The sequence below is a fragment of the Ctenopharyngodon idella genome, chromosome 1 (assembly GCF_019924925.1).
Source record: "Ctenopharyngodon idella isolate HZGC_01 chromosome 1, HZGC01, whole genome shotgun sequence".
In the NCBI taxonomy this organism is placed as follows: Eukaryota; Metazoa; Chordata; class Actinopteri; order Cypriniformes; family Xenocyprididae; genus Ctenopharyngodon; species Ctenopharyngodon idella.
This window is the reverse complement of record NC_067220.1, coordinates 19282160-19308620: the sequence shown is the minus strand read 5'-3', so window position 1 is coordinate 19308620 and position 26461 is coordinate 19282160. Positions and strand designations below refer to the sequence as shown.

Below are 26461 nucleotides of genomic sequence, written 5' to 3'. Positions count from 1 at the left end.
ATAATAATAATAATAAACTGTAAAAATAACTGTAAAAATGCATTGCTCGTTGTTAGTTCATGTTAGTTAATGCATTAACTAATGAGTCCTTACTGTAAAGTATTACCAATTAACTTTTAACAAGTACTGTGAACTGCATCCTCATAACAGAACACTTAATTAATCCTCGAAATTATTATTATTTATTATTATTATATAACTTTAAACAACTATTACGCACTCAACAGACTTATTATTATTAGTGTTTATTGTCAAATTTACGTTAAAGGTAGAGTGATGTTATTATCTTCAGAAGTGGTCAATGATCTCTGTAAGTCTTTATCATCATATTTATAACAGCTCTGCCTAAACTGAAGCGCTGTAATAACGCTCCTCAAATGCAAATATACCTGTGTCGAAAAAGCAAACAACGCATCTGAGCTTCCCAGGGGATCTGGAAGGCCGAAGTCTATTGTTCTTGCGTTTTCAAGTGCCTTGACTCGACCACTCCCTGCGAGTTGAGGTTTCGTATATCCCGCCCTCCCTGGAGCCTGATACACAACGCCTCATCTCATAGCCACTGGGAAAACCACCTCGCCTGTTGTGGCAAACGGGCAGTTTTAACCGGCCAACACCATTTGTGGATTTATGTAAAAGCGTCAGAGGCTAAGGAGATTGAGGGAATTTCACATACATTAGGACACCGAATTTACCGGGTTCACCTGTACAGGTAAGCGGCGAAGGGCGGCGTTTCCGTTTAGAAACAGGTGTTAACGCGCAACATTCAGTTAGTGCGGGTAAATTAGCCTTCACTATTTACAGGAAGCTTACACTTAGGTGTGACCTTTGTGTTTTGTGTTGTTTTGTGGAGTTGCACGACATTTAAAAGTGCTCGCGCTGCTCCTGCATGTGACGTGTTTTGAAGTCTCGGAGTTAAATCGAAATTATTATTTTTTTTCATGATACTGTATCATGATATGATCGATTACCCGTCACATGACGTCTTTAAAATCGTTTCCTGAAGATTTAGAAACAAGTGAGCATTTGGGACGTGATCTAAAGATTTACCTGCTCACTTTTACCGGCCCACTTCATCAATATTTAACTGGCGAGCGATAGTTTAGCAGGGGGCATCTTGCAGTAAGACTGACATTCAACTCCTGCTTAACATCGATCTAAAAACCTACAATAAAGCGATAATGTTAATTATGATGAAATAAATATTCTTCTAGTCTTCGATGTGTTTTGTTGTAAAATGCTACTACTAGCCTACTACTAATAATAAAATAACGTTTCTGGATAAAGGTTGAAATACTTATGGTTTCTCAACGACGTGTTTTATAACCTGTGAGATGCCTTAATTCTTACGTAATGACATTCACAAAATAGACTAGATTATATAAAGTAACATAAGGTTAGCCTATAGGGGTCAATGTACAAGGTGAGATATACACACACAAAATAATTGGTCCTAAATGTCAAATCGTGTAACCAATAAAAAATACTAAAACACTTTACTGTCTCACCGTGCCTGAAATTGATAATAGATTCATTATAAAACATGTGTATTCAAATCATACATTTTTTTTTTTTTTTAATAACCTAATAGTTCCAGACCAAAAAACGTGCATGATCAACTTGGTGAATGCAATCATAACTGTGCTAATATTCTGCACAGTTTACAGTTTCTCTCTAAACATAATATGTGATTTACATTGTCCCCACTTCAGTGCTGGGGGAGTGTCCCATTTAATGTGTAATATGAAAACTTCCAGCACTTATGCAGCATTCATTCTCATTCATATTTTCCATCTTGTCAAAGCAGTATCATTTAAAGGGCATAGTAAATGTGTGAAGTGGGGGGAGGGAAGATCCTGTTAGGCCAGTTTAGGTCTGTTGCTATGAGCGTCTGTTGTTTGGACTTTACCTTACAGTCTGCTGTCCTGATGCCTGTGTGTATATTGTGCAATTCTAGTGAAAACCACTTGGATTGATCTGAAATGGTGTGATCGCAGAAGTTTTTTTTAATGATTTTGTTTAGGGCAGAGACTTTTTCTTCTTTAAGTCTCTGTGTTAGATATTATTTAAGTACACACCAATTTTATCTGATTTCCATGACATTTGCATTTACTGTCAGATAAAATCAGCTGTTTGTCATCTTGTAAGAAAAGAGGACATCTTTTCCTTAAAAAGGATGTGGTCTTGCGGGTTTTGCATTTCTTTGCATATTGAAAGTCCATTCGAACTCGCCGACCACACGCAAAGCATCCATTAGCCAATCACTTATTCTCACTAACGTCATTCTTTCCAGGTATGTAGTGTCTTTAGTGGGGTCTTCGATGGGGGTTTGTTGTCAACATTAAGCTCTGAAACTGAATTGTTAAGTTGCATGGTCTTTTTTACCATGTGAGGTCCTGGAATGTGGTTGTTACTGGTGTGTCAGTTTGTTTGTGGTGTGTCAGTTGTGTGACCCTAGTGGAACATTAGAGATTTCGATCAAGTTCATTTGTTGCCTAATTTACCAGAAAAAAGGCCTTGTCACGGTTATTCACCACTGTTCATTTGGTGAGTCCTGTACCTTTTGTCCAGGCTTATTGTATCAAAAATAAAACAAAATAAAAAGCACATAAAATATGATTTTTTAAAGCCTTGTTTGATAAATAAAATAAGCTTTTTTTTTCATGAGTGGGGAAATCCCCCATTCATGGTTAAAGAAACCCAGATAACCCCTAAGATGTATTCACTCTGATCACCTCATGCATGGATTTGCTCTTTGATTGATTGTCTGGGTATTCATTAGCCCTTATCAGGTAGCATAGTCGTCATAATGTGTCACCTGACTGTAACGCACGTGTGTTAATGTGACTTCAAGTCTCGAAGGCATGTAAAATGGCATGATGATATCATCAAGCCATACCTGCTTGTGTAAATAACCTTTCCCCCGACTCCTAGAAAGTTCATGTTTAAATGCTTAAATCTGACACATACACTATTTGAATGTAAAATGCAGTGTTTCTCTCAGAAATGTTACTGTTTCTGTTTATGAATAGATGAAGAAAGAGTTGGTTTGTTCTAAATCACAAATACCCTTCAGTATAATAATGTTTTCATAAAAGTATGCAGGTGTTAACCTGCTGTACATGACAAACAAATTCATATTAGTCTAAATTTTGGCAGTGACTTCAAAACCTGGGTTTTTTTTCACTTGTTATTAAGGACTTTGAAAGGCAGTTTTGAGATAGATCGATAACCAATATTTAATGTAATTACTTTTTTATTTTCATATTTTTTTTTTTAAAACATTTTGATCACAATTATAATGTAATAACAACAATATATTAACCAGTATTAGGGCATATTATGTTTTTATTATTGTAGTCCAATGATCATGCAGTTATTATGATGTCAAAAAGCAGTATCGTATTTGTCATGAAAGGGAATACTGGTTGATTTTGAATCCAGTTTAATAGTCGGTAGTGTAATCAAGAGAGTACACTTTTATCAAGTTTATTTTTATTTGGCAGCCTAGACAATGTGATCACATTATCAGCTTTATCGTTCATCTCAACGTTTTCCATGTGTTTAATAGCGAATGATTCTCCTTTCTTATGGGCAGGAAACCTGAACCATCCATTAGTAATACAAGCTATGACGTTGCTAGGGTACAGCTTGACTCTGGCAGGGTTGCCATGGCAACCGTCAACAGTCTGGTATAAAAAAGTTGTAATAGTGATAGCCCACCTGAAACTGAGAGAGCCAAATGGTGGAAGGGTCACGGTAGTAACAACAGCTGTCATTTAAAAGCAAGAGAAATGGGAAATATACCCCAACAGCTGGCTTATATGGCCGGGGAAACATACCCTCTGAAGTCTACTTGTTCGCACTGAAGCTTTACTGTGTCTGAAAACCTCTAAACACCTGTTTCTTACTTACAGGTAGGAGTTTCATAAATTTATTTTATTGTCTTATTATTTAAAGGAATAGTTCACCCAAAAATGAAAATTCTGTCATCATTTACTCCCCCTCATGTTGTTCCAAACCTGTATAAATTTATTTGTTCTGCTGAACACAAAGGAAGATATTTGGAAGAATGTTTGTAACCAACCAGATCTCGCCCCCCATTGACTACCATAGTCATTATATCTTCCTTTGTGTTCAGCAGAACAAAGAAATTTATACAGGTTTGGAACAACTTGAGGGGGAGTAAATGATGACAGAATTTTCATTTTTGGGTGAACTATCCCTTTAAGGACAATCATTCTGTATAATTTGGGAACAGAGCGGATTGTAAATCTTAAACACAACAGCAATATTCATAGCTTCCACTTTTACTGATAAGGACTATGCTTTTGTTTTTAGAGAAGATTTTTTCATGCAGCACACTGTTGATTTAGCTATCTAAGGATAGAGACTTTTGACTAACTTCATTTGAATGAACACCCAAATAAAAGTACAATAGTTTGAAAGGGTGCAGTTTATAAACCCAGATGACACAGGTCCTGTCCACAGAGATAAAATGGAGACTTCATTAACAGAATAAAAAGCCCTCTTTCTCATTACCTTTTGGTTCTCGCCTCTTGATTTACCTTTGTGTGTATTTTTGTCTTTCTTCCCTCACACAATCACATGCACCTGTTTATTGGATCCCCAGGCTCATGACCTGCTGTAGGTTCTGTTCTTTAATTAAGGTGTGAGACTAAAGAGAGGCTAAAGATGACAGATGAGAACCACCTTAGGGATTGTTTAAACCTATTATTAAAGTCTGGGGCTGTTAAGGCATGCAGACATTTCCTGAGAACCATTTTTACTGATTTATTGTATTTCTAAGGTTAAAATGACTTTGTTCTGACAGGCAACAAAAACAGAATTTTTGATGTGTCCAAAAATTATATACACTACCATTCAAAAGTTTGGGATTGGTAAGATTTTTAATGTTTCGTCTGCTCACCAAGGCTGCATTTATTTAATTAAAAATACAGTAAAAACAGTAATATAGTGAAATATTATTACAATTTAAAATAACTGTTTTCTATTTGAAAATATTTTAAAATGTAATTTATTCTTGTGTTGGCAAAGCTGAATTTTCAGCATCATTACTCCAGTCTTCAGTGTCACATGATCCTTCAGAAATCATTCTAATATGCTGAATTGGTGCTGTATTTTTCTTACCAATCTTACCGATCCCAAACTTTTGAATGGTGTGTGTGTATATATGTATGTGTATATATATATACATATATATATATATATATACATATATATACATACAGTATCTCACAGAAGTGAGTACACCCCTCACATTTTTGTAAATATTTTATTATATCTTTTCATGTGACAACACTGAAGAAATGACACTCTGCTACAATGTAAAGTAGTGAGTGTACAGCTTGTAAAACAGTGTAAATTTGCTGTCCCCTCAAAATAACTCAACACACAGCCATTAATGTCTAAACTCCTGGCCACAAAAGTGAGTACACCCCTAAGTGAAAATGTCCAAATTGGGCCCAGTGTGTCAATATTTTGTGTGGCCACCATTATTTTCCAGCACTGCCTTAACCCTCTTGGGCATGGAGTTCACCAGAGCTTCACAGGTTGCCACTGGAGTCCTCTTCCACTCCTCTATGACGACATCACGGAGCTGGTGGATGTTAGAGACCTTGCGCTCCTCCACCTTCCGTTTGAGGATGCCCCACAGATGCTCAATAGGGTTTAGATCTGGAGACATTCTTTAGCAAGGCAGTGGTCGTCTTGGAGGTGTGTTTGGGGTCGTTATCATGTTGGAATACTGCCCTGCTGCCCAGTCTCTGAAGGGAGGGGATCATGCTCTGCTTCAGTATGTCACAGTACATGTTGGCATTCATGGTTCCCTCAATGAACTGTAGCTCCCCAGTGCCGGCAGCACTCCTGCAGCCCCAGACCATGACTCTCCTACCACCATGCTTGACTGTAGGCAAGACACACTTGTCTTTGTACTCCTCACCTGGTTGCCGCCACACACGCTTGGCACCATCTGAACCAAATAAGTTTGGTCTCATCAGACCACAGGACATGGTTCCAGTAATCCATGTCCTTAGTCTGCTTGTCTTCAGCAAACTGTTTGCGGGCTTTCTTGTGCATCATCTTTAGAAGAGGCTTCCTTCTGGGACCAATTTGATGCAGTGTGCGGCGTATGGTCTGAGCACTGACAGGCTGACCCCCCATCCCTTCAACCTCTGCAGCAATGCTGGCAGCACTCATACGTCTATTTCCCAAACACAACCTCTGGATATGACGCTGAGCACGTGCACTCAACTTCTTTGGTCGACCATGGCGAGGCCTGTTCTGAGTGGAACCTGTCCTGTTAAACCGCTGTATGGTCTTGGCCACCGTGCTGCAGCTCAGTTTCAGGGTCTTGGCAATCTTCTTATAGCCTATGCCGTCTTTATGTAGAGCAACAATCCTTTTTTTCAGATCCTCAGAGAGTTCTTTGCCATGAGGTGCCACGTTGAACTTCCAGTGACCAGTATGAGAGAGTGAGAGCGATAACACCAAATTTAACACACCTGCTCCCCATTCACACCTGAGACCTTGTAACACTAACGAGTCACATGACACCGGGGAGAGAAAATGGCTAATTGATCCCAATTTGGACATTTTTACTTAGGGGTGTACTCACTTTTGTGGCCAGCGGTTTAGACATTAATGGCTGTGTGTTGAGTTATTTTGAGGGGACAGCAAATTTACACTGTTATACAAGCTGTACACTCACTACTTTACATTGTAGCAGAGTGTCATTTCTTCAGTGTTGTCACATGTCAAGATATAATAAAATATTTACAAAAATGTGAGGGGTGTACTCACTTCTGTAAGATACTGTATACACTTCGCAGTAATTTTTTGGTGATATAACATTAAGCAACATTGTGAATCATTTTATTTGGGCATTAATTATTCTTGAGAAACATGTAATTAGAATACACTTAGAGGTATGAAAGTTTTAAAGGGATAGTTCACGCGAAAATGAAAATTATCCCATAATTTACTCACCCTCAAACCATCTCAGGTGTATATGACTATCTTTTTTCATGTTCATGAGATTGTCAAGTTCCAGGCAGAAGGGTGACCTCTCACCTGACGTAGGAGTAGCGTAAGCTTAGGTGAGAATTGATGAATGCAGAAGCGCAGCGGATAGAGGAAAACAAAATGGCGGTCACGAATTAGAAGTCTAAAATGAGAAGTTTTAAAGAAAAATGTTGAAGGAATTTGATATAAAGGAAGAGGAGCAAAGTCATACGTCCCTCTCATGAACGTGTGTACAGCCGTTGCTGGAAGCCTGTGATTATAGTTTTAAATATGGATATTTTACTTACAATAACCCATCGCTTCGCTTCAGAAGGCATTTATTAACCCACTAGAGTTAGATTAGCTATTGCTCAATCTTAGTTAATGCATTAAATGGATTAAATAATGAGATCTTATTGTAAAGTGTTACCTGTTGTTCTTTATAGCCTAATTCTTTTGCACTTTAATCTGTTTGAAAATTTTACTTTATATATTTTTTGTGTATTGTATTATTGTATTTAAACATTCAGAGTTTTTTTTTGTTATTACAAAAGAGTTCTTAAACCTGTTATAGTATGACGACACTTTTTTTTGTAACTTATTTCAATATCGTGATAATACCATATACCGTGATAAAAGCTTCAGCAATTAATCGCAACACAAAAATGTGATACCGTCACATGCCTATTTGTGACCCTGGACCACAAAACCAGTCATAAGGGTCAATTGTTTGAAAATGGGATTTATACATCATCTGAAAGCTGAATAAATTAGCTTTCCATTGATGTATGGTTTGTTAGGATAGGACAATATTTGGCCGAGATAAAACTATTTGAAAATCTGGAATCTGAGGGTGCAAAAAATCAAAATATTGAGAAAATCGCCTTTAAAGTTGTCCAAATGAACTCCTTAGCAACGCATATCCACTCACAAAAATACATTTTTGATATATTTACGGTAGGAAATTTACAAAGTATCTTCATGGAACATGATCTTTACTTAACATCCTAATGATTTTTGGCATAAACGAAAAATCAATAATTTTGACCCATACATTGTATTGTTGGCTATTGCTACAAATATACCCGTGCGACTTATGACTGGTGTTGTTGTGGTACAGGGTCACGTTTAATAATTAGAGCCAGGATATTTTTTAGTATCACTCCGATTGTGTTCGGCTGAAAGAAGAAAGTCATATACACCTAGGATAGCTTGAGGGTGAGTAAATTATGGGATAGTTTTAATTTTTCGGTGAACTATTCCTCTAAAACAGAGATGTTTTAATGTCTCTGATTTAAACTTTAATAGCAAAAATAACGTTCCGTGATTCAGTTAAAACGATCTCTTTTAGTCAATCGATTCAAAAACTTTTGAACAGTAGTGTGTGTGTATATATATATATATATATATATATATATATATAAATGTTGTTCATTATTGTATATTGTTCTGCATGTAAATAAAAATTATGAAATATAATTCTTCCTTGTGTTCGTTTTGTTGAAAAGAGTGTGGGGAAACTTGCCTTGACTATTAACAGTTCTAAAGATCAAATTTGGAAAAACAAATAGGACTTGCAGTGAACCCATACATTTTTCAGTATAGTTGGGAACACAAGGAAGCTATTTTTTGTGAAATATGTATGTAAAGGTAAAGTGAATTATGTGTATGCTTACAGATAACACAATGAACCTTGGTCATTATAATAGAGAAAATAATCTACAGTGTCATAGGCCCACTCATACAACCTCAGTCATGACGCACATTTGCTATGACACACAGAGTACACAGTGGGTGTCCTGGTCATGCGGGTTGAATCGGTCTCTGGTTCTAAATGCTATCCATTTGATGATTTAGAAAATGTGCGTTTTTATGACTATGCGAAGGCTTTGTTATTGAGCTATGATTCAGGTGAATGGTCAGAGCTCATAAAATTTACAAACACAGTAAAATTAGCAACAATCATTAACAATTACAGTTTACAAAAACAATTATTTTTCAGCACTTCAGCTTTGGTTAACGCAACAGTACTTAATATGTGTCAGATTGCTATTTTGAGTAGTTAATTATGTAAACAATCTCTAGGTCATTCTGAGGCTACGCTAAAAAAATGATACTTTAAACTTAACTCAATTCAATTATGGATAGCGGTCCCACATAATGGAATCATGCTATCGCTACTCAAATACTTGTAATGATAATGTATGATGAACTTAATTGAATTGAGTAAACTTAAATTTAAATATACATGTCCAAATAACTTGTTTCAATCAAGTTCATCCTACCTGAAGTATTTGAGTAGAAATAACATCAGTCAATCAAATTCAATCACATGGAACCACTGTCAATGATTTAATTTAAAGTTAGATATATTGGAGTATAGCTGCTAATATTAACACATACTAACAAGCTTAACATAGCTTTCCTTTTTGGGTGTTGCATCATAATTACATCCATGGCATTCTCATAGCAGTGGCTTTATTAAATTATTTTATTAGAACAATTTAAGTTCTTGTTAGCAGGTCCCAACACATGCTCTACACTTCACCACAATGGTAACCCCCTAAAAACAGAAACTCTTTTAAATACCAGCATGATAGAACATTAACAAGTCTCTCCAGTTTATCATCTTGATTAAAAATGCATAGAATATCACTTTATTTGATCATTTACTCTCCCTATCCAGCATGACGGGTAGCGAAAAGCCTGTTCCTGTTTTCAGTGATGCTATTGAAACAACTAAAATCATTCATGTAGCCATTCATGTTAAACTTGATGAAATTAAGTTGTGAAAACATCTGGAAAGAATTGCGTCGAATTAACTTGTTTTAAGTAAATTGAACTAGCAGCGAAATTCATTTTTTATCTTTGAATTAGAAACAAGGGTGTTAAATCAAAATGAATTGTTTAAATAAAGTGAACAGTATCAAAATATAATTTTTTGAGTTTATGCTAACAGCTAACTGTTAGCTAACTGTACCATTAATCCCATTTGTTGTTTTGTGATAACAATTCCACTGCAATGCTAACAGAAGACCATAATGCACTTTCAGTTTGGACATAGAATTACTTAGCATTACTAATATTGTAACAGGCCTCAGTTATGCTTTCATGGATGCTAAGATGTTAAAACAGTGTACTTATTAATGTAGTTGCTCAGTAGGGTTAATAATAGACGAAAGAGTCACTAATAATGTTTTCTTTCTTTCTTTCTACAGTCATGAAGTCCTTTCTCCTGCTTGCCACATTAATGTGGTGTTTAGCGACAAATTTCTCCTGGGCAGCTAAGATAGTGGTAGTTCCTCCAATTATGTTTGAGAGCCACCTGTATATCTTTAAGACCCTGGCTTCTGCTCTCCACGCCGAGGGCCACGACACAGTTTTCCTGGTCTCCGAAGGTCGGGAGATCCCACCTTCCAACCATTATCGTCTCCAGCGCTACCCTGGAATCTTTAACAGCACCTCAGCCGACGACTTCCTCCAGTCAAAAGTTCACAACATCTTTTCGGGGCGTCTCACAGCACTGGAGCTTTTTGACATCCTGGACCACTATTCTCAAAACTGTGATGCCGTTGTTGGGAGTGCTTCTGTCATGGAGCAGCTAAAACATGAACATTTTGACCTCCTGCTCGTTGATCCCAATGAGATGTGTGGATTTGTCATAGCTCACATCCTGGGTGTCCAGTACGCAGTATTTAGCACAGGATTGTGGTACCCTGCTGAAGTTGGGGCACCAGCACCTCTGTCTTACGTCCCAGAATTTAACTCTCTACTAACGGACCGTATGTCATTGTTGCAACGGGTAGCTAACACAGCAGTGTACCTGGTTTCCAGGTTTGGTGTCCAGTTCCTGGTTCTACCCAAGTATGATCGCATCATGAGGAAGTACAACATCCAGCCATCGGTGTCCATGCATGATCTGGTTCAGAACAGTCGACTCTGGATGCTGTGTACTGACCTGGCACTGGAGTTCCCACGTCCCACTTTGCCACATGTTGTGTATGTAGGGGGCATCCTCACCAAACCCCCCAACCCCTTGCCACAGGTAAGAAACCACTGCTATTATATTTAACACATTCTCTAATCATTGCTATGTTACTCCTCCTACTCACTTTTAGGGATGCACAAGATATCGGTACCATAATAGGGTGGCCCAGTAGTGCACAGCACAACAAAAATTTAAAAAGCAAACATAAGTTAACACTCAGTGGAACCAAGTCTGACACAAGTCACAACACAATGGAAATGCTAGAGTACTACCACAACGCTAAATTAAGTCATCCATATCTATGGCACTGTTAGAGCTGAATGAGCCAAGCCACAATACTGAACTCCCCATATGGGCCAATTCACTCAAAGCTATTGTGCAGTCAGCCCATTTTATAGTGATATTTTTTGGCCACCATAGAGGGTGTGTTAATACTAACATTCTGGCTTTATACTAGAGGTGATGAGTTTTAGTTTTAGTTGTAGTATTTATGGACACTTGAATTGCTAGCATGAATGTCAGCTTTAACACTGAACACTATGATGGCTGAGAAAGGAACGTTTTGTTACAAAATGTATATACCTTTGGTGTGTTAACTTATGTTTGCTTTTTTAGTTTCATTGTGTTATGCACTGCTAAGCCACCTTAGCATTCACTGTCAGAGAAAATGTGCAAAAATTGCACCTTTAGGGCTACAACAGCTTGTCACTGGGGCAGTACCCTTAAAGTGTCATCTATGTATCATATGGCTGCTTTCCACCGAGCACTGCGGTTCAGTTCAGTACAGTACAGTATGATTTGGGACGGTAAACCCTAATCCAGCTTGTGTTTCTACCGCCAACAGTACCCTTGCTTGATAGGTGTGATGTATGCCGGAGAGTAGCGATCGACGTCATTCTCGCGTGAAGAAGAAAGTGACAGTAAACAACAATGGAGGACATACAGCAGCTTTGTTTGAGCAAAGGCTGAAGGCTGCAATGAAAAACAGCCGAAAAATATGTGTTAGCTGCATCTCATTTCGGAGGCTGCATCCTCCGGAGGTCACATTTGGAGGCTGCATATGTCATCGAGGATGTCTAATTTAAGAAAATTAACCGTAATAAAATTGACTGTTATTCCTCATGAGGTGTAAAATACTGTAATTTCTTTCTTACTTTGCAATCTAACGGTTACTTTTCTTAAACGAGACCGCCTCTATGTATGCAGCCTTCAAATGCGACCTCAAGAGAACGCAGCCTTCGAAACGAGACACAGCTATTGTGTTGCAACTGTATTGTGTTGTCATTCCCCTTGTAGCACGAGCAAGTGACGATTCTCTGTCAACCAATCAACGTTCTGCAGTGAGTCTAGCTGCACCCTTTTGGTACCAGTACTATTGGTACTATTGTGCTAGGTACCCCAACAGAAGGGTCCCAAAATGTGGTACAGTACGGTTCAGTATTTTGGTATCATTTACAACTTATGGAAAGTTGCAATGGAAACAGAAAATATTGCATACCGTACTGTACTGTACTGAACTGTACCGTTCGATGGAAATGAGCGAGGTCCATAGTCGTACCTTAAGGGTATATATTACCACTCTAAGGCAGTGGCATGGCCAGAATTTTATTTTTGTGGGGTCCCATCTTAAAATGAGGAGGCCACTTAAATATATTGGATATAAGTGACAGCAGCCTAATATTCCTGCTGCTGTCTGTATTTAATATTAATCAAACAACAAAAGACAAAGAAAAATCACTCACTACTCTTGATTAAATAACTTTTGTAACTTTAATAAGGAGTAATCTATATTTAATTTATACAGTGAAGACTATGTAGTGTTATTTTATTTCAGTTTCTGTATCTGACCTACTGTTGGACCTTCCTGAAAAACCTTAAAGCACTGTTTAATTAATTTGTCTTTTTTCTAGCCTATTGTTTTTATTTGTGCTATTTGTTACAATTTGTTTAGTTGTTCTTATTGTATTACTGACTGTTCACTTGTCTTTAATAATGTTTGACCTTTATATTAGGCTAAGTAGTTTTTGCTGTGGTACCCGAATTGGAAGAATGAATTGTGATTTCACTGGTCTCTAAAATTTTGGTGTCATGAGCTTATTTAGAGTTACATGGGTCAAAAACACTGAAAACAATAACATACAAATATTAATAATAAATAACTTATTTAATAAATCACCTAAACTATAGCATATAGCTCAGTGGCTGTACCTTTTACATGACAAGGCTTCGAGAGCGATTATTAAAGATAAAATCCACTAATTCCTGTTCGAAAGACAACAGGGAAAGATTATTTAAATGCAAAGTTGTTGTGGATGATCTCAAATTTGATTTGACTCTTGAGAAAATTCTTTCAACACATCAAGAAGTCAGGCGGTGATCATTATCTTTTACAGTCTAGAGACTCATGTTTGGGAAGACATCAGGTGTCCAAAACTTCTATGAGGGAAAAGACAGAACAGTGACCATCTTCTGTTTTCCAACGCAGAAGTAGAAAGAAAATGTGTTGTTCCTGCTTCTTCAAATGAAACACCATAGTGTTCACATGGCATCCTCAGTAGCTCGGCTTTAAAAAGAAAAAAAATAAAGAAATCAGAACACCAGGCAAACATGCAGCTACTGCACTCATTAATCCCTATTGATTTAGTCCTGGAAAGGTAAAGTAGGCTCAAATGTAGATGCCATTTTTTCTCCTACTAGTTCACATTCTAAATGGCAAGCTTATAAACAGTATATTTGTATCAATTTGAATACCAACATGTGTTTGTCTGCTCCACAATCAACTGTTTTGACTCTTGTGTTCATGAATGCCAAGAAAATGACGTCATGAAATGGGGATCAACTGACGCAGGAACCTCATTTTCATTTGATCTTCAGCCTCACAAATGCCACAACCCACTCACTCTAACAAGTGACCTAGGTCCACCTTCCATTTTAATATTCATTAGGCCTGATGTGGTGAAAATGTGCAATATGCAAATGGCGCTATATAAACATTAAGAAAATATCCAGTGTATTTAAGTCGTTATTATCTCTGTGTTCAGTCTGATTTCACTCAGAATTATATGAAGTTTTGATCTTGCTATAAGGACGTTATGCTCACAAAGGCCATTCTTATCAGTGCGGGTGATTGCGCGGAGCTGTCCATTGAATAGGAGTGGGGGGTTCTGAACCTAAGCTTGCACTTTTGGAATACCAAGCGCCCAAATGGCCTCATTGTATGCTGTGGAGCCATAATGCAAATAGCGTGTTTGTCAGTGCAGAGTGTGTGAGTAAATGTGCCCATTGTCGGGTGTGTATGAAGGACACTGAGACCAGTGTGTGAGGAGCGGACAGTCAGTGCCAGGCCAATGCAGGCTGTTCAGCTGCAGCTGGACTGCTTCAGACAGCAAGAAAGCAGTTCTTACACAAAACCCCGCTCATTCTGAGCCTATGCTAACTGCTAACACGAAAGGCTAACACTCTCATTAGTACTATATTTCTTTCTGCTAAAAATTGCACTACATTGTCAACAATGCACTTTTTGCTTACCATAATGCACTTTCAGTTTGAAAATTGCATTGCTAATATTGTAATAGGCCTCAGTCAAGCTTTCATAGATGCTAACATGCTAACACAAAGCCTTACTCATTCAAAAAATGCCAGATAAAAATCTGATATTAAAGCAATGTTTAATATAAAAATCAAAAGCTAAATCCTAAAATATGAACGAACACTTTTACAGCTCTTACATGTTACTCATAATAATTTAACTTAATTTGAGCTGTAAATTTGTTTAAATTTGTGTGTGTTTGTGTTTGAGAATAGGTTTTCTAAGTGGATGAACTTCTGGTTATGTTTGCTCTGTGTAAACAGTGCTTTACAGATAGTAACTCCATGTCCTTTTTATGGTAACTTTTGGCACATATTGTGTGAAATTTACTAGGTTACTGACATGATGTCATCATTAGGTTCACAAAGTTAAAAGATTAAATACATCTGTACATAAACAGTCTCAGTAAATATTCCCATTCGTAAATTACCATAACTCTTAAGCATTCATCATATGAAGTCTTTTTTGTCATTTTTCCACTTTGATGTTTAATATTAGCCATACAGTGTTTTCTTTTAGGCTTAACTTTGTGGTAATGTTCTGCTTTAGGTGGTTTATATAACAGTTATCTTTATTTTGTTTTGTTAATGTGTATGCTAACTACATGTAGCCTATATGTAATTAAGTTCTTTTAGTAAATTTCATATGCTTCCATTTTGACTTACTCAGTGTTGTTTATTAAAGCAGAATAAAGTCATTCTGCACTTTATATGCTCCAGATTGCTCTCTGTGGATGTGCCAATGGTTTAATAAATCTAAAATGTATTTGACACACCTGGTCTAAAGTCTAGCTTAAGAAAGACACTGCCATGTGTACACCATGTTTTATTCTATTTTCCATAGTAGTGACATAACCATTGGTGCTATTTGAAAATGCCATTTCTCTGTGGTTGACAAAACAGGTTTTGAGAAATCTTAATAATGAATATTTCAGGTTGAGGGATTCCTAAACATGCAGTATGTCTATGGCAAAGGTAAAGTAGCTTGAGACATGTCCACACCTTAAAACCATTTCATATTATGAACAAAATGTTTTCACTTGTTTAGAATTGAAAGTTATAAGTAATGTCTTTAAGCCTTGGACAAACTAGGTTGCAATGTGCTGGTGAACACTGATACTGAATTTCTACCAATCAGGAAATTACTTTTGTCGATGTACGTTAACAATGTCACTTTGACATTTAAGTCATTGAAAACACTTAGTCATTTAAAATTATGGTTTAGTGTCAAATTAAACCATTTAATTGATATGCTACCACATGAACATCTACCATGAAACATATGCAATCCTTTGAAATGTTTGGTCTGGCTTTTGATTTCCATTTAATGATGAATTGCTGTGTCTTGCGAATATAGTCAGCACAAATTTCATAGATGGACTGTTGAACTGTGTTATATTCGATCTGTGTGTACAGGAGTTTGAAGCCTGGGTGAAGGATACAGATGAACATGGTTTCGTGGTGGTGTCGTTTGGTGCAGGAGTGAAGTATCTGTCAGATGACATTGCTCAGAAACTTGCAGGAGCCTTGAGCCGTCTACCCCAGAGAGTCATCTGGAGGTACTGCCATTCATTCCTTCATTCATGAGATCGGTGAACCATTTTTACCAACAGATCAGATCACCTGCGTATCATTCCATTAAAGTTTTTTCTATCACAAAGTATCCATTGGCAACTGATATGGTGGCGGGCCACTGATAAGCCTGTGGCTACAACTATCTATTTTGTTTTCCATTTCCAAACCAGTAAACCCTCATTCAAAATGATCTGATGGTTTGTTGGACTTTCTAATGGTTTCGAAATGCAAAACTTCATGAATTCATTTCGCACTAAAAGATTGTCATATAGTATGTACAGACTCTCTTGTTATACTGAGAGAGTTGTCAATAATTAGAAATAATCTCAGTGTGTTTGTTTTTTTGAAGAAGTAACTATATCTCCAAATTGGAGACACCAATAAATCCTTCAAATCTACTTCCACCAACAAATCTTCTTCCTTAGTTGGAGGTGGAGGGACACTTCATCCTTCGAGATGTAGTGGTAGTTCACAGGTCATAATCCAGTGAAATTAAAATCTTAAAAAGACAATCTGTAAAAGATTATGTAATCATTACTCTGATCATAATTTTATATTGTGGTATGTTGTGTTTAAGACTTTCAGAAATACACATTCATTACAATGGGCTCAGAGACAAATGGTCTCTAAAATGGTATACAAATTGCCTTTGAAACTCTCACCTTAAATTATATAGGAATTGTGTTTAATAGGGGTAGTTCACCCAAAAATCACACTTCTGTCATTATTTACTCATGTTATGAACCTATATGACTTGGAATTTTTAAAGATTTGTACTGGTTCCTTTTTTAATTACAATGAATGGGGACTATCTAAAAGTAGTTCATATTATGTGCTGTATTTCAAGTCATCTAAAGTCATATGATAGTTTTGTGTGAGGAATAGACCAAAATTCAACTTTGCTATGAATATAGAACCACTTTAATGATACTGTAATTATGATAATTTTGCAACCTTTTTGAAGCTTGAAAGCCTCAGTCCCCATGAGTAATAATGGCATGGAAAAGAGCAACCAGCACACATTTCCTGCCATGAAAGAAATTTTTTAATATATATATTAGCTAGTGGAAAAGTGTAAACTTTCAATATCTCATTGAGGGAATTTTGTTTCTTTATGCCTACATTTAAAAAAAAAAAACTTTTTATAGTTCTTTCCTCTTTATCTTTTCCTAATTGCTTATAAATAGCAGCACCTTTTGTTGTCATAGGCATTCATATTGTCATGACTCCTGTAGTCATGCCATATAATCTCAGTTGCTTTCTTGTGTTCAAGCAAATGTGCCATGGCAAGACTTTACTAACGAGGATGCTGTTGGGAGTAGAAATGCCCAGGGAACACACGCATACCAGCTAAATACAATGTACAGATAGACAAACACACTCCAGTAATCCACAAAAATATACCACTGTTGTTACGTCATGAACATATGGTCTGAGCTCTCTCTCTCTGACATGTGCATACGTTTTAGTAATGGTAATTAGAGTCACTGACTGCTGTCAGGTTTCTTGGTAACTGTAGAATATTTGTCATTAGGTTTGGCACATAATGGCCTGTAGGCTATGTGCGTTTGGCTACCAGTGACAGAGAAGACATATCCCGGAGCTTTACTAAGTCTTAAGCCAGACTTTAAAGCAAAGGCTTCATGTAATCTTCACTGAAGAACTATTGTTGTTGGTTTAATTAGTCATTTAGCAGATATCCAAAGACTTACAGTATTTATTTCTTAAAGCTAACATGAAATTACAGTTGACCAGGCTATTTAATTTCTCAAAACACATACCTTTCAAAAGTTGATTTGGGGTCTGTAAGATTTTTTTTAATGGTTTTGAAAGAATTCTTTATGCTATCTAGAATCTACAATACTATCTACAATACTATCTAGGTTAGCTGATTACCTTAGAAGTCCACAGATCGTCGTCAGTTCGTACTGCCATTAACACTTTCTCCGTTAAGCGAATGCAATGAGACCTGTTTTTCTGTTTGTTCATGTGACTTTCAGCATAACATTTCTTATCACAAAAATTTCTTATTATTATCAGTGGTGAAAACAGTTGTGCTGCTTTATATTTTTCTGGAAACCATGATACTTTTTTTCAAGATTCTTTGATGAATAGAAAATAGGAAAAAATCCTTTGTTTTAAATATAAATCTTTTGTAACATTATAAATGTCTGTCACTTTTCATCAATTAAATGCATCCTTGCTGAAAAAAACTTATTAAATGTCTTTTAAAAAAAAACTTACTGACCCCAAATTTTGAACAGTAGTGTGTTCCTGGTGTTCTTGAGCACAATTCATCAGTGCGTGTTGTTCTAAAGAATAAATGTTTGTCGTCGTAATCTGAAATTAATTTCCTTTTCCACTGATGTCACCTAGGCCATGTGGTCAGCAAAAACTGCTAACCAATAGCATTATACTGTAGATATTTTTGCCATTGTTTTAGGTGACTGTTGTAGGAAAAGCAGCCTTTCTATACTTTTATACCAATTGTTACCACAGTAATTGACTTCAACTTTCAGGTCCCATCCTACATAGTTTTTGCTCTTTGAATATTCAGTTTTATTTGGAAATCTGTCACTTTACATAGTCAAATGGTTTTGAATACAGTTTCATGTTGCATTCAGTGACATGCTCAAAAGTATAATGGTTATTGTTCTTGTTTAAATATTTTTAAATATGGCATGCATTACTGTACTTTGTAGCCTTTATAAGCTCTGAAGGAAGCTGTGGGGTTGATTGGTGCTGGTTGATCATCTTTCATCTTTAGCTTTTTATTTGCCTTCTGAATGTAAGCTTTGTTATTAAACTAATCTATGCATGCAAAATATTTGGTCTCTGTCTCTCTCATACTCTATGTCTCTAATGTAATTTTTTCCAGTATACCTCAGTTCCCTGATCTCACAGTGTATCTGTGATGATTTGAATAACTAACAAATTCTTCATTCTTGTCAGCTGACAATTGTCTCATTCACTAGCCCTAGATGACCTAAAAGGTTTTTAATGTTTTAAAAAATGAGCTACCTGTATCTTACCGAATTTAATCTCTCTGTAGGTTCTCCGGAGTTCCTCCCCCCAATCTTGGCAACAATACTAAACTAGTGGACTGGATGCCACAGAACGACCTGTTGGGTAAGTATACATCCTATCTCTCACTTAATAAAATTACATTTGAATTACATTGCATGTTCCCTCTGCATTGTAAAAACAAAGGAATTTTTGTTCCAGTCTTCCATACACTACTATTTTTTAAAAGACATTAATACTTCAAATAAATTCAGCTAGGATACATTAAATTGATTAAAAGTGACACTTTTTCATTTCACAAAGTATTGTATTTCAAGTAAATGCTGTGCTTTTGAACTTTCTGTTCATTAAAGAATCCTCAAAAAATATTAATATTTAATATTAAAATATTTGTAAAGAAATGTTTGTTGACCACCAAATATGCATATTAGAATGATTTCTGAAGGATCACGTGACACTGAAGACTGGAGTAATGGCTGCTGAAAATTCAGCTTTGCCATCACAGGAATAAATTACGTTTTTTTTTTTTATTAACAGTTATTTTAAATTATAATAATATTTCAAAATATCCCTGTTTTCCTGTAAATCAGGAAGTCCAAATCAAAAGATTTCATAACCATCTTCAAAAATCTTACAAAACTTTTATGCAGTTTTGCTTCTCAAGTAAAAGATACCTTGTTTTAAGGCTGTTTAGAGATTTATAATGGAAAGCTTAATTAGAAAATTATTTTTATTAGTGTGTGTGTAAGGGAGAGAGAGAGCTCATCCTCCTCACTGCTCTTTTCTGCATCTCTTTGGATAATGTCTCTGTTGTATCAGAGGACACAAAGCCTGCGTGTTTGTTTGTGTGAATGATTTTCTGTCTCATTGTGCACCATGGGCTTGAGGTCACAGAAGACCTTTCTGTCTCCATCATTCTGTCTTTTCTCTCTTTCTCTCAATGTCTTTCTGCTGTCCGCCACACTTCCTGTTCTCTGAATGACCTAGTTGATACATCCTGTGCTTTGGTCTTCCATTAGTCTGGTCTGCTCATTCGACTAGAGATAACAACAAGAAAAAAGTCTGATACACAAAGTCGATAGACAGGATGAACCCAAGGCATTTCTTCTCTGAGGACCCTCAGCAGTTTAACACAAACACTTACTTGTTTGAGGTTCAGCTGGACTGAACTTCAAGATCAGTGACCCATGGTCAAAACTGTCACAGTAAACAGCAACGATTTAACTTTCATTTAAATCAGAGCCTGAAATGCACTTACACACACTGTATTCAGCTTTATTCATAAAATGAAACAGTCCTGCTTCATGTCAGTACCAGTGAGAAAGTGATACACACCCATCCTATCCGTGAGAAACCTCGGACAAATTTACAAAAAAAGTATGCAAATGTCCCTTTGATTTTCCTATGTGTCATTTAAATGTATTTTTAAAGAGATATGAGAGTACTAGATGAGCTAATGTACAACCAGCGACTCTGAAAGGGTCAATAAATCTCTTTGTTCATTGTGACTCATTCAGAGGAAGAAGTGTTAGCATGCACAGGGAGGAACGAGTGTAAAGGCCAGGACTGGTTCATGTTCAGACAGAAGCAACTGAATGAAAAACTGCTTACTATTAGATCAAGCTTGTTAACTTTTATTTTTATTAGAATTATGGCACTTTTATTTTATAGTTTTGGGAATTTGGTGAGGCACACATCACTATTACTGTTCCCTGAATACAAAACCCTCAATATTGATTTTGGGTGTGTAACTCATCTCACACTGTTTATGCATTATACGTGAATTATACATCTAATCACTTATCAATGACAGGTGTGCCTTTACTTTTCTAAGCAATCAGACTGACAAATGATAAAATGGGAAAATCAGTTACTTAGAGTTAAAATGAAGGAGACAGAATATCATAAGGTGATCATTATGGGCCAATAACCACCCAGAACACCCTAGGTTGTGCCACCAAGACAAAGACCACTCGCATTTTCTTCTGAAAAAGTAAAATCTACTTTTCATAGTGGTATTTTTCATATAAAATAACATAGTTTGTATAAAACCATGTTGTTACCATGGTAAAGAGGATCCATCTATCCAGTAACCCTGTTGTTACTATGGTCCCACTCAAAATACCACAGTTAAATGACGAGTGCAATGCAGAAACTATGGTAAATGTTCAGGGATTCATAGTATTTGTATGTAAATTGCACATTTTTCAATATAATTGTATTTTTTTTTCTCTCTCACATTGTATCTGTTGTTCACCCACAGGACAGACAAGCACACGGGCCTTCTTGAGCCACGGGGGCTTAAACAGCATCTATGAGGCCATGTATCACGGTGTGCCCGTGGTGGGTGTTCCGCTGTTTGGAGATCACTATGACACCATGACACGAGTTCAGGCCAAAGGCATGGGCATAATGCTTGAGTGGAAAAGGATGAGTGAGGATGACCTTTATACTGCCATGGTTAATGTCATTACAGACAAAAGGTAATTCGTGTGTGTATAAAATGCCTGTATAAAATGAATAAAGTGCATTTTTAAGTACTCACACACACTATCTGCAGTCATTGTACAATGTCTGTCAAAAAACAGGTAATACAAACCCAAACCCACACACACAGCCAGATTAATCTTTAATGACTGTGGAATTGGGGTTACTTAAGTTTAACGATAAACAAGACCTGTTGAAGACCCTGCAATGGTGTCAATATTTTCAGATCCATAGTGTTTTAACAAATCCAATGGAGCCAAAGAGGAACATAGTCTAAAAATAGGTTCTAGAGACTGAATTTTAGAGCTTTCAGTTGTATTAAAGGTGCAATATGTAGAATTTTCTGTCCGCTAGAGGCCTATTCAAAACAGAGGCCTATTCAAAATAAATTTTCGCTGTTAGAGGTCGCCTATTCAAAACAAAGGCGTAGCTTGATGACACCAAGTTTGAGCGCGGAATCTTGGGACACGTGGTCTTCACCTCACAGCCGGGGGATAATAATCGGGATAGGACTCGGGAAGAAATCATGTTCATGGATGCGATTGTTAACGTTACTGTAGTATGAAGCAGAGCAGGGCCGAGTGTTGTGGGAGCTGAACGAGGCCGCTGGAGCGATTGTTAACGAGACACGAATGCAACACACCGCGAGCAGCGAAACTTTTATAATGCCACAGTTGCCGGCGCTGCTTCCGCTTTTCTGGTCATGAGTATGAGGTAACACAGCTCTGTTTATCATATTAGATACATTTGAATGTGTTGAAAATGATGTTATAACATTACTCTGTGTGTTCACTCGGTGGCTGCTGTGAGACACGATTTTAGAATATCATATTAAATGCTGGATGGCTTGTGTTGATAAATGGCATGCAATTAATTTCAAAACGTATTGTATGATGGAGAAAATTCTGTTTTACTGTTACTAAAAATAAAGCTGCATCTGATTATGCTATGTTAGCCTAAAGCAATAAGACTAAACGTGTTGAGCTATAGAACAATAATTAGTTTTCTGTCTATAAATATATCAAAACAGTTGTTCCCTTGTCTATTAAAACATGCAATATATTAAAGCGTCTTTGGTGTTTCAATGGTTTCTACAAAATAAAACCAGAAACCGAGGGTAACGCGGATATGACGCAATTGACAGGCGACTCCTCACACGTCCCGGAGCCTTGGCTAAAATTGCAATTTTCTCACGATTTACAAATAGTTGGAAACATTTGGAATATTGTAAATACTCAAGTGAACAAAATATATAACACTGGCCTAGTGGTTTTTGGATATTTTACTGCAAAATTCTTACATATTGCACCTTTAAAGAGATCTATTTAAAGAGTTCACCCCAAAATGAAAACTCTGTCATTATTTACTCACCCTTATATTGTTCAAAATCTGTATGACTTTCTTTCTTGCTTGAAACACAAAAAATAGATGATACATTTAGCAAATAGATAATTAGAAAATAGAGAAATAGATTTAGCAGAATTTCCAAGATGTTTTTTCCATAAAATGAAAGAGGATGGCGACTGCACCATTTACTTCCACTGTATGGAAAATACCTTTTTTATTAGGATTTATTATTAACTAATAGATCTGAATTGCATTCACAAAAGGTGAAGATCAGATTTGTTCAAGTTGCTTGCTGATTGTGTTCATAGAACTTCAAACCTGAAGAATTATATATGTTTAGGAAGAGAAACTATGGTACAGTGCCATCTTGTGGTCAAGATCAACATCCTGTTGGTGATGTACTTGTTCTGAAACCTCTCCATCTCTCTTTCTGTTAAGGTATCGTGAGCGAGCACAGTTGCTGTCTCAGATTCATAAAGATCAGCCTGGTCATCCAGTGAGTCGGGCGGTTTACTGGATTAGCTATATACTCCGTCACCGTGGCGCCGATCACCTCCGCTCTGCAGTCTACGAGATCCCCACCTATCAGTACTTCTTATTAGACGTCGCCGTGGTGATAGGAGTGTGCCTGCTTCTCCTTGGCTACTGCCTATACCGAATAGGCAAGTGCATCAAATCACGCATGGGGCGCGGTTCATCTCCAGTGGAGAAGGTGAACGGACACTGTCATAATGGAATTCCAAATGGCAAGCACAAAAAAAATGGCCATGTTAGAAGTACAGAGAAGAAACTAAAGTAAAGCACTAGGAGAAGTCAACACTAACGCTTTACTAAAGAGAGGAATTAACTACTCTTCACTCAGAGCAGGGCCTATCCAGGAAATAAGTACATGGGTCAATAAAGAAACAAACCAACCATTATAACAATGAACTGTAAGTAGGAAGCCAAAGTAAGGAAGAATGGAAGGAAACCAGAAAACATAAATGGAAAACTCCTGAAGATGTTTTTTTCCCATTGAATGGAGTTAATGTTCAGTTGTTCATTGGTCCTGAATGTTGATTTTATCCTTGTGGAAAAAGCAATGGTTCTGAAGTTTAGAAATTTGTGGTTTTAACAAGAAGCTATTATGGGGCATCAGGTTTCACTACATCCAAATACATCAAAGTTCTCTATCTATTTATAGAAATTTCATACTTTTTGCACACAGAGCACTGTTGGCTGTTGTGTATTGAATTTAGTTTATGTTCTATATTTATGTCTCACGCACTCCGCCCCTACTTCATTTTCATTTTTTCAGCAATGTTAATTCTTGGACATTAGCAAGCTAGCATATTTGCTAGTGTTTATGTTGCCAGCCTTGCCTTAATCTTTAACTATGTCTAGCATGTTTTGCTAACTTACAACCTCAGCTAATGCTGCTAGTTGCTACGTTGCTAGCTAGCTATGCAAAATGCTAGAGCCTTTGTTGAGGATAGTTAAACCTCAAATCTTGCTTCCATTTACAATAATTTGGGATTTGGAGGCAGTATACTGGTATACTAACATTCTTAGAGCATCACTACATCACTACTTACCACTTTTCCCCTTTTGTTTTGTTGTTCTCATCTAGTGTCATTTAATGAATTGATAGCACAACTTTAGTTTCTCTTCAGAAGGGTGCAGATCATGTGTAAAACCCCTTCACACAGTCCTCTTGTTGGGTTCAAATGAGCAAAATGATACTTTTTATTTCAATTAAGCCATTTACCCATACTATTCTGCTGCTTCATGGATGTTTAGGTTTTTAAGTCATGCACTCAGTTCATCTTTACTGTATAGTTTCTTTCATTAAGCAAATCATGCTTAGGAGGAACATAATTTTGTTTTTAAACAGAGGAGGGGGTATACAGTAGTTTGTATGTGTGAGTGCCTGTGTGTCATAAAATGTCCCAAACAAACTACATTTTTATTAGAACGCGTATCAGTCTAGTGTTGTTATCAAAGCAAAAAACCGTTTGCTTGCATGTTCCCACAGATCAATAGGCCTAGAGTGACCTGGAGGATTTTGGTACTGTAATTAACATATCCCATGGTGCTCTATTGCTTCTTTTCATCAACTGACGTTCTATGAAAGGCAATATTTTTTTGGTAACATTTCAATCTAACATTTAGTTGTGCAACTTTTAAAAATATGTTTTGAAGTGGCAATAAACAGAACTTCTGCAAATTATTTGTGCGTTAAAGTGCATTCTCACCCTCAGAGGTTTTTTTTTTTTTTTTTTTTAAATGCCACTGGACAACTTGTTATAAAATCACATGCTGGTTTTACAACTCAATGTCAGACTGAACTGTTGCCAGTAATAGTCTTATTTTAGAAATGTATAATTGTTTTAAATGCACCGCAACATTTGAAACGCACTTGATTTATCAAAATACAAAGTGGTATGTACGTTACAGTGAAGCTTTTATGAATGACTATGAAATTGTGGACATATTTAAGCCAGTAGGCATAGTTATTTGCATTATGTGGAGATTATAACGGTTGTCAGTTCTTGAAAAGTGTTGTATAATACATTAGAACTGCAGTTCTACCACTGTTCAGATAAACCATATTTTTCCCAGATCACCAAACACCATCACGGGCAAATCACCCTAAGAACTCTAAGAATCAACCAAAATAACTGAAATGAAGAATTACTGGAGTCATAAAAATTGGAAACTGTTTTTACCATGAGGTTTAAAGCATTTCTTCAGCCAAGCACTGTTTTAGACTGTCCATACTTGAAAATACACTGGCTGCAAATGCATCCGAGCTATGACTGGTGAAACAGTGACGCACTCTCGCACAATTTGAACATTATAATTATTTTGTAGTTGTTTGTTTTATATGATTTTCAGTATTAATATTAGATGGTTAACAACAGAGGAAAAAGCTGCAGAAGGGCTCTAACACTAAAGGCTGTGTGTGTATGTGTGAGTGGTTATAGATAGTGTTTTTGTATGTGAAACATGTATGCATGTACATTTGAATGTGGTTGCTCGAGCCTATTTGTGCCCAGCTTTCACTTTATATACTGATAATTTAAGACCAATGTTCCAGTTCACTTCGAGTACATCAATGCCTTTCTTTGTCACTTGTAGCCTGTTTCCTGATCGAGTCCTTGTAGAATTAGTTGTTAAAAGCTGCTTGCAGGAGTTTTTTTTTTTTCATAATGACTTCACGTGTGTCTGTGTTATCATGTACATAAAAAGACAAACAAAAACACTAATGCTAAATAAACATTAAAAATTTTGTTTGCTTATTCTTGTCATCTGATGATTCTCTCTTGATTGTGATGTACACAGATAAGAAAAGATGTTGCCACCCGTAACACCAATGGAAATTCAGCGAGTTAGTCTGAAAGTCACAGGGCACATACGTGGTGTTAAGTTCCACCGTCCTAAAGTCTCGGT

The 26461-nt window shown here is 36.7% G+C and overlaps 1 protein-coding gene across 1 annotated transcript; it reads left to right on the top strand.

Annotated features, from left to right (window-relative positions):
* The first annotated feature begins 522 nt into the window (after positions 1-522).
* Positions 523-26300, top strand: ugt8 (UDP glycosyltransferase 8). Its single transcript, XM_051905231.1, has 6 exons — positions 523-709; positions 10239-11065; positions 16013-16155; positions 19224-19300; positions 21459-21678; positions 23468-26300. Exons 2-6 carry the CDS (start codon positions 10241-10243, stop codon positions 23826-23828), a joined length of 1626 nt encoding a protein of 541 aa, XP_051761191.1. The 5' UTR covers positions 523-709; positions 10239-10240; the 3' UTR covers positions 23829-26300.
* Positions 26301-26461: the final 161 nt, after the last annotated feature.

What these genes read in the sequence shown, in the direction of transcription:
- ugt8 (XM_051905231.1), top strand. Translation starts at nt 10,241, where the DNA reads ATGAAGTCCTTTCTCCTGCTTGCCACATTAATGTGGTGTTTAGCGACA. An exon ending in CCCCCAACCCCTTGCCACAG is followed by an intron (nt 11,066 to 16,012) that starts GTAAGAAACCAC and finishes CTGTGTGTACAG; the next exon opens with GAGTTTGAAGCCTGGGTGAA. An exon ending in CCCCAGAGAGTCATCTGGAG is followed by an intron (nt 16,156 to 19,223) that starts GTACTGCCATTC and finishes ATCTCTCTGTAG; the next exon opens with GTTCTCCGGAGTTCCTCCCC.